This window comes from Chrysemys picta, chromosome 10, assembly GCF_011386835.1.
Source record: "Chrysemys picta bellii isolate R12L10 chromosome 10, ASM1138683v2, whole genome shotgun sequence".
NCBI classification, from domain to species: Eukaryota; Metazoa; Chordata; order Testudines; family Emydidae; genus Chrysemys; species Chrysemys picta.
Window position 1 is genome coordinate 21,985,129 of NC_088800.1, and position 15,531 is coordinate 22,000,659.

The following is a 15,531-nucleotide window of genomic DNA, read 5'->3' on the forward strand; positions in this document are numbered from 1 at the left end:
CCTTGGTATCCCACAGCTCAGATGAGTGCCCTCACCACTGGGCTGCTGGCTGTTCTGGGGTGGGTGTCTCTCTAGCTCATATTTCTTCCCAAGAAATTTCAAAAGGTCTAATTTTCATTCCTCCACAGAATGAAAACAGATTTCAAAAACCTAGAAAATTTTTGTAAAACAGAATTTGTTTTCTGGGTAGCTATATTGTCTAGAGAGGATAATCTTTCATAATAAAAACTACGAGATGAGGACACTTCTGAAAGATTAGCAGTTTATCAACTCTGGATATTTAAATTGCAGAACCTAACAGTAAGGCAGCTGAGAGGAGGCTGTTTATGAATGAACACACATACCCTATTCCCTTCCTAATATCTCAGAAGGGAGGTAATTAATTAAAAACAGTTAATCCATTAACTCTTACAGTTTGGGTCTGTAGCAGTGCGGACTCACCCCTGCAGCGCCTCCTGCTGGTGACTTCCAGGAATTAGTTCTTCCAGTGTCCTGGAGTGCCCTCTGCAGGTCGGTGTCCTCTGGCCCCCCTGTCCCTCCCTGGACCCTGGTGCCCTTTTACCTGGGGTGCTGCCCCTGGCAGTAACCCCACAGTTCTGGGTCTCCCCCTTCCAGGGGAACCCCCACCCACTATCCCCACTTTGCCTCAGTCTTGGCTACTGCCCAGTCTCCATCTAGCCCTCATTCACTGGGGCAGACTGCAGTATAAGCCACTCATCATAGGCAAAGGGGTTCAGACCTCTGCCTACCCATGGGCTGCCCCCTGCAACCCAGTACCTAATAGGCCTGATCAGGCCTGCAGCCTGGAGCTTTCCTAGGCCAGAGCTCCCTGGCTCCCTTGGCCTTTCCCCAGCCCTGCTCCTCTCTAGGCACTTATTTAAGCTCCCTGCAGCCAGGCCCTTCTCTCTCTGAACGCAGAGAGAGACTGTCAAGCTCCTGGCTCCCAGCCTCTATATATAGGGACAGCTGAGGCCTGATTGGGGCGTGGTCCAGCTTAGCAGCTCCCAGCCACAACCTTCCCCCCAGGGGTGTTTTAAGCTCTTCAGGGCAGGAGCAGGGTAACCAACTCGCTACAGGGTCAGAAATCCTATCGGCTCAAGTTTGTTGCCATTGAACTCAATTACAGCTCTGTCATCATTCACTTCAGTAGACTCAGGTCTTGGCCCTCAGCAAGGACATTGGCAAAGGGCAGCTTGTTAGCAGCTTGTGGATCTTGTCAGGGCCAGCTCTACTGTTTTTGCCGCCCCAAGCAGCGTGCCGAATTGCCGCCGTGGACAGCGGGGGCAGTCCGTGTGCCGTTAGAGCGGCATGCATGTTTCCGCGGCGGTGGCAATTCAGCGGCAGCTTCCGTCTTCAGTCGGAAGACAGAAGCCGCCGAATTGCCGCCGCGGGCAGCTGAACATAAAAGTTGCTGCCGAATTGCCACCGCCACGGAAACACGCGTGCTGCCCTAACGGCACACAGACTGCGCCCGCTGTCCGCGGTGGCAATTCAGCGCACTGCTTGGGGCGGCAAAAACACACGGACTGTCGCCCCAAGCACCTGCTTGGAGTGCTGGTGCCTGGAGCCGGCCCTGGATCTTGCAAGTCATCCTTGCTTTTCTGACAGTTGCTACTCCATTTAGTTTTCTTTGGACTATATCAGTATGACTAAAAATAAAACTGATGTTTCCTTTTGTCCTTCTGACAATGCTGTTTATTGAGGTTTCTTCAGTGCTCTCATCATTGTGGATCTGAGCACCTTGTTTTCCCCAGTATTTGTTTTTCATTTTTGTATCCTTTATAGATTTCCCCTCTCTGTCCCTGATGACATCCTAGTGTATTTTTATCCTATTCCCAACAACCATGTACCACTGTATTCAAGCTCCTGTGTTGCTGTTACCATTCTCTTAGCCAAGGAGGCTTAAACATGACTGACTCAAAGGAGAGACAGTCAACTGCACTCCTAAATAAGATGGAGAGGGTACTGTTAAATATTACAGAACATTTCCTCTTCTGCAGAGTAGAGTGAGTTGCTTCTGTAGTAATCTAACTCAAGGAGCAAAAGGCCAGAATTAAAATCTTGATTGATGGGTTTTTATTAGATTTGTTTTAAGTATAACTAGGCCATATTTCAGGCATTTCTAACAATCAGCGTATTGAATGTAGCACAAAAGTCACAGATACTTGTGCTCAGATGTTTGGAATGTGGAAATGTGTCTTGAAGTCAATAAAAGTATGTAACCCTTATTTGATTAAAAGTTTTTTTTTAATTTTGCAGGGTACACCTGCTAAGAAGGGAAGATTGCTTTAAAAACAAAGGCAGATTTGCATGATACTGGCATTTTAATAACAATTGGTATTAAGTTTACCTGTGCTTTAAAAAAAAAAAAAGTATTTTTCAAAACTAAAAATGCACCTCATCCAAACCAAGAAAAACACAGTACCTGCCCCCAAAGAATTTACAGTGTAAGGCCCTGGTCCTGCACTTTAAAGCCCAACTTCAACAGGATCATTTACAAACCAAGGGCCCTCTGCAGGTGTCCATCCATGCAGTCATTGTAGGACTGTTGCCAAAGAGGGGGCGGGGAGAAAACGGGTTAGAATAAGAAGATAAGTAACTCAGTAAGATGTCTTCAACTTGACAGTTCTGTTCAAATATTGTTTTTGCTTATCTTCCCCTTTCTCCCTACTTTGTCAAAGCATGGTGAAATACAATACATCTAGCCCAAAAGTATTAGCTTGTTGGCACAGGGAATAGTTAGAAGGGAAGGCATTTTAAAAAAAGGAGGTATTTACTTTGGTTAGAATTACAGAGCCCGTAGCATGATGGGAGTGTGAGATACAAGAACCAGAAAATCTTAACAAAATGTATAAATGTCATTAGAGATACAATAAGCATAATTAAGTTAAAATTGAGAAATCTTTACCTCAAGATGCACAGGAACACATTTGTATAATACTCTCCACTTGGTTAGGGTTGCTGTTAGGGATACATCAGAACACAGCTTGACTTTTAGATCCCAGGTTAGCAGGGCTGGTAATTAGAAAAAACAAACATCTTTGTACATGTAAATGGCAGATTTGAGATGAAGGGCATTGGGAGTACTGCCTGGCAACCCTTCAATGCCAGTTTTACAGACTCAAATAAGACAAATTCTCCAAAGACATAATTTAATGTAAAGGTTGACCATTGGAATGAATTCTAACTGAGCATGGACAAGCCTCTTTCAATATTTTTGTTGTCCAGTAATGTACCAACACTTCCAAGTAATGAGGCTTCTACCATGTACTTGAAAAGATCAAAACTGTATTGGAAAAAGCACTAGAAGAAGAGATGCTTCTTTTATTCTTCCTACACATAAGCCTCCTAACAGGAGGTGTTCTACTGTTTTTTTCTCCATCCTTCTGCCTATGTCTGCTCATCTAGCCCTGTCCAGCCTCTTTTTGTGATATCCTCTCAATGAATAGCTCCAGTGTCACTACTTTCTGCTCCCTATAGCTTTGCTAGAATTGCACTAGAAGCATACGAGTTGTGTGCTATTGACTCAGGAACACAACACTGTAAGTTTACATTTGGAAGGTTGTTGTCATGGGGTCACCACCTCCCAAGCAACCTCTCCTGGCCACTGGTCTGTTCTTTCCCAACCAAGGTATGGTCTAGCTCCCACTCTTCCCAACTTTGCTTTTATTTTTTCCATCAGAGTTATGGGACATAGAACATTCTCCCCACACCTTGGACTTTTTATGGCTTTATAAGCTCTCAAAACAAACAGAAAGCCTTTTGCCCATCTGGGCTTGCTACTGTGTTATCCAGGACTCTCAATCAGTCTTTCATCTTTGTTCTTACCTTTCTTCCATGGAACCCTTGCAGGAGCCTTCACCATCTCCTGCAATTCCTTCTCCATCCTGTCCTTCATGGACTCCTACAGGAGCCTTTTCTCTCCCTGTGGTTTCTTCTCTCCAGCCTTTTCTGGTTCCTGCCAGAGCCTTTGCAAGCTCACTACTAGCTTTTCCTCTCTATTGAACTTTGCTGCTGGCCTTTAGAGAGACCAGCTATCCCTCATTGGGCCTGATGAGGTGGTGACTAATTAGTCACAGGCTGCACCCTTTAAAGGGAAAAGGCTTACCTGCAACAATTACTTTGTAAAGTTTTGAAAATCTACTTTTTGTGTATGCAATTGTATGCCTACCTTGCGTATGTAATTATTGCTACAGATGCAAATTGGACATTTTTGTGTACTATGGGTATTTAGCGCCATGTATGTAACCACATCTCTAGTTTGTGTACACAGTTGCAACAGATATACTTACAAAGCAGGGGAGAAGTTGCATGCACAAAAATGTATGCACACCTTGTTTCTAAGTTTCCTGTAACTTCACTCATGAAATTCTGAATAATTAATACAATTTTAAAGGGTCCAAATTTCTTAGCTAATTAAGAATCTAGGTTTGTGTTTAGGCTAGCAAAACCTACTCAATACTATATCTGTGCTCTTCAAATGTATTAGGTAACGTTCTTGGATATCTAATGTGCCATTGGGCATCCATTGATATAACAAGTTACAGATTCACTATCTGGCAACTTGAGGGGAAAGAAGGAGGGAGGCAGGAGTATTCTTTATTTGGAATAGAGACAATTGGGAATATATGTCCTTATATTTTGGTAGCAGAGGGCCTTTTACAGACACTGGGTCAAATCTTGGCTTCATGGAAGTTAGTGGCAAAACTTCCTGTCATAGTCAGTGTTAGCTACACCAGTGACCCCTCTTAAGTCTCTTTTTGAGTGCACCTCCTCCAGGTCTTAGGTCTTAAGCCTTTACCTCCCTGGGGTGGAATCCCACAATTCTCCCACTTGCAGACCTGATCTGCAGGGTACAGTACCTCTACTTAACATCCATTTTTCCTCAGCAGGTTCAACTGGGTTTGGCATCTTCAAGGGCTGGTCCGCACTAACCCCCCACTTTGAACTAAGATACGCAACTTCAGCTACGTGAATAATGTAGCTGAAGTCGAAGTATCTTAGTTCGAACTTACCGCTGGTCCAGACGCGGCAGGCAGGCTCCCCCGTCAACTCCGCGTACTCCTCTCGCGGAGCAGGAGTAGCGGCGTCGACGGCAAGCACTTCCAGGATTGATCCGGGATCGATTTATCGCATCTAGACAAGACGTGATAAATCGATCTCAGAAGATCGATTGCTTACCGCCAGACCCGGAGGTAAGTATAGATATACCCCAAGAGTTTTCCTTTCAGGTGCTGTGACCAGGAGGTAAATGCAGTGACTTGTTACAGCTTCTTCAAAACAAAAGTAAATTGTAGTTAACCACAGGAACATAATTTCAGAGAAGACAGTTAAACAACAAAAGGCCTCCATGCATATGTCTTACTTTAACATATACCTCGAAGTTTGGCTGATCCAACACATTCCAAATACTTTTACTTCTTGGGGCCAGAGTTTGAGTCTGCTTCCTTTCAGACATTACCTCTGTTCATGTTCATTAGGGACTGTGCTTTTAACAGTTTCCAAGTCTTTTGTTTCAGAGTTCCCCATCTGAAGACCCTCTTCCAACCTGGTTAGAGGTCTTGACATCTGTATTGTCCCCTTAAGTACTGGTGATCAAGTTATCTAAGGTCTGTGTTTCTGCAGACATGAGATGAGCTCCAGAATCTTCACATTCTTTGCGCTCCCATTCGTGTCAGTGGGGTCAGAATTTAATTCGCTTTGTACACTATTAGAACTAACTTGGAATCCATCAGTCGTTGAATTCTAATATGAAAGAAGCAAGAGGGAAGTTAACTTGATAAAACAGTTTAAGTCTGGGCTGTAAAATAAGCTATGTTTGTAAAGATACAGCTTCAAAAGATACATGGGTAAATATAGACAAATGGTTAGAAAATAATTGATAAGGGCTAGGGTATTGCTAATTTTAAACTAATTGGCTAGATACTGTAGTGGAGTCAATAGAAAACTTATTTATTTTCAGGAAATGGAACTTGTGGTTAGTTTGTGTTTATAAAAGCTATTTAGTTTAAGTGGATGTGAGGAACTGACATTGTGTGACACAGATGCTACAATGTGGGTGTTAAGTATTAGAGATCATTCAGAGTGACCAGGGCTCCATAACAGGTGAAAAGCTGGCAGACATAAAGATAGTCATTTCCTACCAGAGACAAGCAAGCCATTGTCTGATAACATTTTCTTGGACAGACCATATGGTGTGTGCGTTTTGTACTGTGCAAGATGCAATATATTATACATGATTCCTGAAGTAAGCTTTTGTTTGTTGTTCTTCACTCTGCTAATAAAGTATACTTATTAGAACCCAGAAAATCCCAAAAGTGAGATACTTGGAGTATGTAATCAATAGAAGCTTCACTTTTAAAAATAGTAAAAGAAAATAATCTAAATTTACCCCCATACAAATTAAATAATAAACAAATCTGAATAAAAAACAATTGTTGGCCTTTTTTGAAAAGTCATCTGAGACTCCTTATACATTAAAAAAATTAAAAGGAGAAATCAATTCAGAATTTAATTCTTGCGGTAATTATTTTTCAATATTTGTTTTTACTCCATTTTTTTAAATCCAAGGGAATTTACAGCTTTTCAATTAGCTATTCTTTTGTCTGTTTTCCCCCCCTCGTAACTGTAACTTTCCGAAAAGAATGGAGATCAGCTGTACTTTTTAGTGTCTGTGTTTGCTTTAAAAATCAGCAGTAGTAGAATTATGTAATGAAGGGTACATTTTATGCCTATCTTTATGCACTACTTTCATTTCTAAAAAGAACCGTGGGAAGTCCTATCTACAATGACCACATTGCCATTTTAGAAACAGAGCACAAATCTTTGAATATGGTCTTAGAGGGAAATGGTAAACAATTAGTGGAAGCTTCTTTTAAAAAGTCATGCAGGAGAATACCACCATTATTTTTCCTTGAAAACAGAATAGAAAATTCTGCTTTAATAAGATTAATGTTATCCATTTTTATATTAGACTTAATTTATACACACAAATCTGTATCTGTATTTTACACTTATAATACAAAGCTATATAATTCACAGGTGTGAAGGCACTTCCATTCCTCTCACTGACACATTCTAATAATTCACAGGCATGATATCAGGCAGATTCTGCTGATAAGAAGTGTTCTGGGGCTAGGAAAAGTAAAGGGGGGAAGGACTGATGTAAAATAAGACACATTTTGAATTGAGAGAATGTGGGACGGTCTGTAATTTCATCCTAAGGAGTTTGGTGACCACACAAGAAGAAAAATTCAAGTGGCTGTTTGTAGTTTGACATCACCAAAATGATAGAATTGCAATTATATAATTCACACTTAGTTGTTTATGATTATACATAGCCTATAAAGGGGCCGTATTAAATTGTTGAATGCAAATCACTTGTCTATTTTGCCAGTTCTACTTATGTAATCTGTTATAAAACAATGAACATTGGTTATGAAATGATGTAGCAAGGTACAGGATGTTGTAGTTCAGTATTCTTGCACTTTTTTTTACATCTGTAGTATAGAAGATGCAAAATCATTGACATAATTACAAAACAGGAAGTGGTGTATGTATGCCCATTTAGAAACTACAAGTATATTACTGTTTCTTATTATAGTGAGAAAGAAATTAAGAGGTTTCTATACAATTCTAATATTTAATTTTATTCAGATGCATGTTTATGTATTAAACAGGAAGAAAGCAAGAAAGATGTAATATACCATTAGTTTAATTTACATTTGTCATATAGTGTGACTTCATTGGTTGGGTCTGAGAGAGTACTATTTTAAAAGTCTGTAGGACTTGATACTGCTTCCATTGAAGTCAATGGCAAAACTCCCATTGAATTCTGTGGTGCAGAATCAGAGCCTAATTGAGCCATCCCAGATCATCCCGTCCTGCTGAGCTGTACTCAATTGTAGGTCTGATGGCTCTGATTTACATATGGTTTTCTTTGCCCACCCCCTACTGGACATTCCTGCAGTTGAGGATTACTGAGGTGTAGACATACCCCCACCACCTCCCTTTCCTCTTCCATGCTTCCTGCACCAATGTGGAGGCGTTGCATAATAACAGTTACTGTGGCTCTATACCACCTTGGCTGAGATAATATTCAGGGGGCTGGTTGAGCCAGCTGGATCAGCACAAAGCAGCTGTAGTAGGGGTGAGGAGTAAACTGTTACTCCTGGGGGAATTCTGCACCACTACGCATGTGCGGAATTTATGTCGCCCACAGATTTTTGTTTCCCCGCAGAAAAATGACTTTCTGACGGGGAAGCAAAGGGAAGCCACAAGAGTGGTCATGCGACCTTCCCCAGCAGTATGTTTCGGGTGTCCAGGGCAGCCGGCAGAGAGGTAAATCACTGTGGGACAGGGGAAGACCCAGCTGGTGGCTCTTACTCTGTGCCAGGCTCAGCTGGGCTGTGGAGGATGGGACTTCCTCTTCCAACAGCTTCTTCCTACTTCCTCTTCCTACAGCTGGGAGAGAAATCTGAGGATGGGTCTGACACAGCCCTGGATGCTTTACAGCATCCAGGGCTGTGTCAGACCTACCCCCAGATTTCTCCCCTGGCGGTAGGAAGCTCTGAAAACTTCCTCCCCTCTCCTCTTCCGGCCCCCCTGCCACGCTTACTGCACACATCACTCCTTACTGCTGGGAGAGGGATCCCTGTACAGGGAGCTGCTCCCCCATCCACCCAACCCTCCACCCAACCCCTGTGCATCCAGACCCCCTCATACCCTCCCGCTGAGCCTCACTCCCCCCGCACCCAGAACCGCCCCCCCCCCCCCCCGACGAGTCCGACTCTCCTTGCACCTGGACCACCCCAATGAGCCACCTGCACCTGGATCCCCACCCTACTGAGCCCCACTCCCCCAGCATTAGGACCCCCCCCCACTGAGCCCCTACACCCAGACTCCCCTGCCAAGTTCTATCCCCCCCACACTCAGACCCCCCCCCACTGAGCCCCAACCACCTTCACCTGGACCCCCCTGCAGAGTCCCATTACTGTTGCAACCAGAACCCTCCAAGGAGCCCCTGTGCATCTAGATCCCCCGCTGAGCCTCCCACGCCCAGATTGCCCCACCCAGATCCCTCTCAACTCACACCTGGATCCCTCTCTCTCTCCCACACTAAGCCCCTCCACATTTGGAACCTGCCTGCCCACACATGCTGCACCTGGCATGGAGAGTAAGGGCCCTGGGGTGTTTCTGGGGCAGGCCCGGCCCTTGCACTGTGTCAGGGTTGGGTGAAGCTTCACCACTGAGTCCGTGTCCCGGGGGGAGCTCCACAGTGATCTCCCACCTCTGTGCAGCCAGTGCTCCCCAATGCCATGCTGGAGACTCCATGTTTATTTAACATATAAAATTTGCAGAATTTTGCAGAATTTTAAAATATTGTGTGCAGAATTTTTAATTTTTTGGTTCAGAATTTTTAAGTTTTTTGGCGCAGAATGCTCTCAGGAGTAAATTGTGTATGTTAATCTAATGTACTTTACTAGTGTGCTTTGAGGTAGAAATTTAAGTGTGTATTCATGATCATAATGCACTTTGAAAAAAATGTAATAATTCTAAAACTAATTTACTAAAATATAACCATTGTGGATCAACATTAGATTATATATATTTTTAAAACTATTACAGGCATATGGCTCAGGCTGTGATATTGTTATTCTGGCAAACGACTTTGAATGTGTGCAGATTATTCCTGGTGCTAAGCATGGAAACATCCAAGTCAGCTGTGTGGAGTGCTCCCAACAGCAAGGCAGGGTAAGGTCTTTAATGAGTCTGAATAAAGTTTAAAAAATGAAATGTATAAACAGAAACTGTTTGGCATGTTGATGCTATTGCTAAGGTTGTAATTTCATGCTAAGAACCTATTTTTAGATACTTATAACTTTCTAAGTAACCCTTTTTGGTTAAAAGTAATGATCCTTGTTTCAGCCCAATGGTGATTTATTTTTTGAAAGTTTGATAAAACTGAATTTGGCCCTTTTTCAGCTACCTGAATATGTTTCTATTTTTTAATTTTTTTCCACGATTTAAAAGTAGAAATAAAGCTCTTCATGTTCAGATAAGTTATGACACTTTTAAAAAGTTTAAGATTTGTATGTGTTTGCATATCAGCAAGGGATGCATCAATGGCTAATTCCGAAAGTAACAAATTCCGAAAGCCACATGCTTTCCTTTGTAGTAAAAAGGTTCAGACCCCATTTTATAAGGGTCTCACAAAATGTGAAAAGGTACAGCAAACTTTTCTGAACATAATATATTCTGGGATGAAGATCATACTCTCTAATTTGTTTGCAAATGGTTCTTGGATACTTTAGACATCAACTAAAACCTTTATATTTTGCTGCACCAAAATCTGTATTTCTTTCAACAGCAAGTTAAATGTTACTTAAAACAGAGTGAAATGGATACTAGTTTTCTGTGGTAATTTACACTACTTAGTTTTCCAGGCTAACATATATAGTATTCCTCCTCTCCTACCCCCCAACACATATTTATTCATATTATGCCCCTTTTTGGAGTTTGCAGATTTTCTCCGTAGAACCAACTTGATGTTGTAAATTGGCATGTCAGTATATTGGCATGTCAAGTAAGTGCTTTTGGCTTGTGTGTACAATTTGAATGTAAGTTTTGACAAAAGTGGCTGTATTTTTGGTGCTCAAATCGTGGGACCATGTGGCTCAAGGAAATGAAAATGATTACATGCAAGTAATTTGTCCATAACAATTTGTTTGCATTGAATACAATTACATTTATTTCAGCGTATATAATCATATTTATTTCTCAAACACTGAAAAAAAGAACATTTATAAATAAATTATTTCAATAAATGTGGTTGTAGTGCACCAGATATGTATGTGTGAGCCACTGCTTATGACAGACTGCTGCCAAAAAAGCACTTTCTAGTAAAACTTTAAAAATCTAATACAAGAGATAGGAAACACTTCTCTTGGAACTGTGCAGTTAAAATAGCATGTGCTTTGAAACATTAAAAGAATTCCATGGCTTAGGTTCCCTTTTAATGGCATAGTTTAAATGTAGCACAACTGATTATAAACTACGTATTATTACTGGCCATGCCTCCTGTACTGTCTAAAGTGGCTAAAAGAAAAGCTACATTTCTAGCTAAGGAACAATGAAACCATTTATGTATGTGTCCTCGGAAGTGGTGCAAGTGTGCATGTTTTTTAAAAGTACCTAGAAATGTTTAATGTGTATACTAACATAGTGAATCCTGATAACTGTGCAGACCCTGTATGATTTCCAACACAGTTACAACTGAGTATTGACCAAGTTTTATGTGGACACAACTGACCATATTACAAATTTGGTTGTAATATAGACAGACAAGGCCTTAGGCCAGGGGTGGGCAAACTTTTTGGCCTGAGGCCCACATTTGGGTATACAAATTGTATGGTGGGCCATGAATGCTCACAAAATTGGGGTTGGGGTGTAGGAGGGGGTGAGGGCTCTGGCTGGGAGTGTGGGCTCTGGGGTGGAGCCAGAAATGAGGAGTTCAGGGTGTGGGAGGGGGCTCCGGGATGAGGTACGGGGTTGGGCTGCGGTGGGGGAGTTAGGGGCTCCGGTTGGGGGTGCAGGCTTTGGGGTGGGGCTGGGGATGAGGGGTTTGGGATGCAGGAGGGTGCTCCAGGCTGGGATTGAGGGGTTCGGAGGGCGGGATGGGGATCAGGGCTGGGGTAGGGGGTTGGGGCACAGGACAGGCTCAGGGGTGTAGGCTCCGGGCGGTGCTTACCTCAAGCAGCTCCCAGAAGCAGCAGCATGTCCCCCTTCCGGCTCCTATGCAGAGGTGTGGCCAAGTGGTTCTGTGCACTGCCCCGTCTGCATGTGCCACCCCTGCAACTCCCACTGGCTTCAGCTCCCAGCCAATGGGAGCTGCAGGGTCAGCACGCGGTGCTCCCTGGCTGCCCCTAAACGTAGGAGCTGGAGGAGGGACATGCTGCTGCTTCCAGGAGTGGCGCAGAGCCATGCAGAGCAGCCGTCGACCCTGCTTCCTGGCTGGAGCACAGGAGAGGGGCAAGCCCCAGACCCTGCTCCCCAGCAGGACCTCGAGGGCCGGATTAAATCACCTAGCGAGCCAAATGTGGCAGTGTTGCAGGGCAGCTACTGCTAGGGAATCCCTGGTATTGCGGCTCCTCTAGAGCCGCAATACCCAGGGAAAGGAAAGATTAAGAATGTTTTTCTGGTGGTCCCGAAATCCATGTGGATCCTGCGGTATTCTAGGTCCAGGGGATTTGAACTCCTTGCCTCTTCTGTGTGTTTTGAGGCAGTGGTTTTCAACCAGGGGTATCTGTACCTCTGGGGTACACAGAGATCTTCTAGGGGGTATATTAACTTATCTAGATGTTTGCCTAGTTTTACAATAGGCTACATAAAAAGCACTAACAAAGTCAGTATAAACTAAAATTTCATACAGACAGACAATGACTTGTTTATACTGCTCTAAGTACAATATTTATATTCCTATTGATTTATTTTATAATTGTATGGTAAAAATGAGCAAGTATGCGATTTTCAGTAATAGTGTGCTGTGACACACTTGTATTTTTATGTCTGATTTTGTAGTTTTTAAGTGAGATGAAACTTGGGGGGTTGATAGGAGTTGTTAGAAAAATGGGTTAAAACTTGCAGGGGAGACCAGAGTCCTAAATTGGAAGTATTTAAAGAGCTCCTAATGTATCATCTTAAGTAAAATGTAGACTTTAAAAAAACAGTCCAGCCATTTTTGAAGTGCAGATAACCCCAATGATCAGACATATTCCCAACAGAAAAAAGGTCTTTTGTAAATGTGGATTTTCTGTGAAAGAAATGGATTGGAGCAGGGCTGGCTCTAACTTTTTTGCCGCCCCAGGCAAAAAAGAAGAGCGCCGCGCTGCGCAGCGCACCCCCGACCCCCAGCGCCGCGCCGCTGAAACCCCCCCCGAGCGCCGGGCCAGGCCGCCCAAACCCCCGCCACCCCCCTGAGCGCCGTGCCGGGACGTCCAAACCCCCGCCCCCCACCCCGAGCACTGCGCCGGGCCAGCCAAACCCCTGCCTCCCCCCGAGCGCTGCGCTGGGCCGCCCAAACCCCCAGAGCGCCGGGCCAGCCAAACCCCCGCCTCCCCCTGAGCGTTGCGCTGGGCCGCCCAACCCCCCTCCCCCCCCCCCGCCCCAGCGCCGCGCCGAAACACCCCCCGTGCTGCCCGGCCAAAACAAAAAAAACCCCTTGAGCGCCGCCCCGCCAAACAAAAGAAACCCCACAAAAACACTGCGAGCGCCCCCCGCCACCCCAACCTTGGCCGCCCCTTCTAAGGTGCCGCCCCAAGCACATGTTTGATTGGCTGGTGCCTGGAGCCAGCCCTGGATTGGAGAAACTAAGGAGTCCTACTTGAAGTATGCTAGCAAGTTTCCAATAATATGTTCAGTGTTCTGTTTCCATATACCAGACTTTTCCTCAAAATTTATTGAACCCAGCAGCAACAGAATAACATTTGCTCCTGTATTCTTGTACTTAATATTTAGTGATAGGAAATGGAACTTGGAATCACACTGAGGACCCAAACACTGATCATTAATTTACTAGTTCTCTGTGAAGTAGCGCAAGAGCAGAAAGAGCAAAGGCATCAGCTTTCCATTGTGCATTAACAGTAGCTACCCTGAAGTAATAGCAGATGAACAGGAGTTAGCACATGTCCTTTTGTACTCAGGGTCTCTCTTGTTTACATTTAGATCTTTAACCTGGGATTACTCAAAATAAACAAATTATGTATTCTTCGATGTTTTTTAAAAGCAATCAATTCTACGTACAACACCACTAAGTGATGTTTGTACGAATTTTGCTTTCCTTTAGCACCTACACTTACAAATTTATTGGAAATTCAATGAGTATCTGTGAATTCTAGAGAGTTCTATTATGCTTTTTTCCTGAGTTTTAACATTTTACTCATTCAATCTGTTCCAGATTGCAGCATCATATGGAAATGCTATTTGTATTTTTGAACCCCTTGGTATAAATTCTCACAAAAGAAATTGTGTAAGTATGTATTATATGATTAAACTATGTCTTGTTTTGTTGGCGCAGATAAAAATATGCTTACCACTTGTTAAAGCCCCATTAGAATGGAACAAGGGAGATTAACTGAGAAATATGTTCATGTTAGACACACATATAGTTCAAATATTTGTATAGTGAGAAATCAGAATTAATTTCTTATTCTAAACAATACTGTCTAGCATATATCCCTTAAAATAAAAAGCTCTCATTTGAAAATAAAGGTTAGAAACAGGGCCGGCTCTAGGTTTTTTGCCGCCCCCAGCCCTGGGCTCTCCCCCTCACCCCACCCGCCCCCCAGCGCTGGGCTCTACCCCACCTCCGCACCCCCTGCCACCCCAACCCTGGGCTCCCCCTCCCACCCAACCCCACCCACACCCCCTGTCGCCCCAACTCTGGGCTCTCCCCCCGCAACCCACCCGCATCCTCTGCCGCCCCAACCCTGGGCTCTCCACTCGCTTCCCCCCACCAGCGCTGACTCCGCCCGCTCCCCCTTCGCCTCCAGCCGGTCCAGCGCTGGCAGGGTCAGGGTAAGCAGTGGGGCTCCTGGGCTGCACCTCAGCCCAGGGTCCCTCCAGCTGGGGCTCCCGCCTCCAGGACCAACCGGAACGGGAGGACAGAGCTGGGGGACCGCTCCGGTAGGGGGCTGAGGAGCCAGGGCAGGGCAGCCCCAGAGGGAGCGGAGCCCCAGAGAGTGGGACGCGGGCCCTGCACGGCAGCACCCACCCTCTATGGCCCCACTGCTGCTCCTGGCCGCCCTGCCACAGTCCCTGGGCAGCTCTGGCCGCTTCGCCCAGCCCCCGCTGCGGCGCTGGGGGGGGGCGGCCACCCTGCGGCACCTGCAGGCGGCTCCGTGTGCCCTGAGGGACGGCCCCCAGCCCGAGTGTCCCGCGCTCGGAGCCCTCCCGGCTATAAGGTGCGGGCGCTGCTCCCCGGTGCAGGATGTGCTGCTGCTGCCAGGGCTGGCTCTAGGCTTTTGCCGTCCAATCGCCAAAAAAAAATAAAAATAAAATACCGCCCCTGAAAATGTGCCGCCCCAAGCACCTGCTTGGTTTTCTGGTGCCTGGAGCTGGCCCTGGTTAGAATATTATTTTCCTTAGTTTTCACCTATTCTGTAGGAGTATTTTATTAAATGGAACATGGGTGATTTTTTGTTTATATTCCTCCTTCCCTAACCAGGGATACGGCATTTAGCAAGTCCCTAGTATTCTGGATGAGGCTAGCAATATTTGTTTGAAACATCATACCAAAATGGTGAATGTTCAGTTTTCTGCTGCTAAAAGAATTTCAGTGCTGCATTTCATCATTGTAAATCAGTTGAATGCAAATATTAAATACTCGATTCAGCAATCTATTACAATCTGAATTTATTTTCAAAAGAATTAATAGAAATCTGAAATTTACATTTGTATCTTCATATAGAAAGTAAAAAGTGCTGTTACTTTATTGCTTTTTTGCTGTTAAGAACTAACCCTTTATTCCTAATG

General features: G+C 44.5%; 1 protein-coding gene across 7 annotated transcripts in view; it reads left to right on the top strand.

The window, feature by feature from the left end:
* The window catches only part of DMXL2 (Dmx like 2), a 113,326-nt gene that overhangs the window by 8,908 nt on the left and 88,887 nt on the right, over nucleotides 1-15,531 (top strand). For all 7 annotated transcript variants that reach the window (XR_010590995.1, XR_010590996.1, XR_010590997.1 and 4 more), the window contains exons 2-3: nucleotides 9,628-9,753; nucleotides 13,955-14,026. Coding sequence is in view for 4 of the 7 variants with exons in the window: in XM_005295473.4 (XP_005295530.2) it covers nucleotides 9,628-9,753; nucleotides 13,955-14,026 (198 nt within the window). In the remaining 3 variants the exon portion in view is untranslated. The remainder of the gene's footprint in view (nucleotides 1-9,627; nucleotides 9,754-13,954; nucleotides 14,027-15,531) is intronic.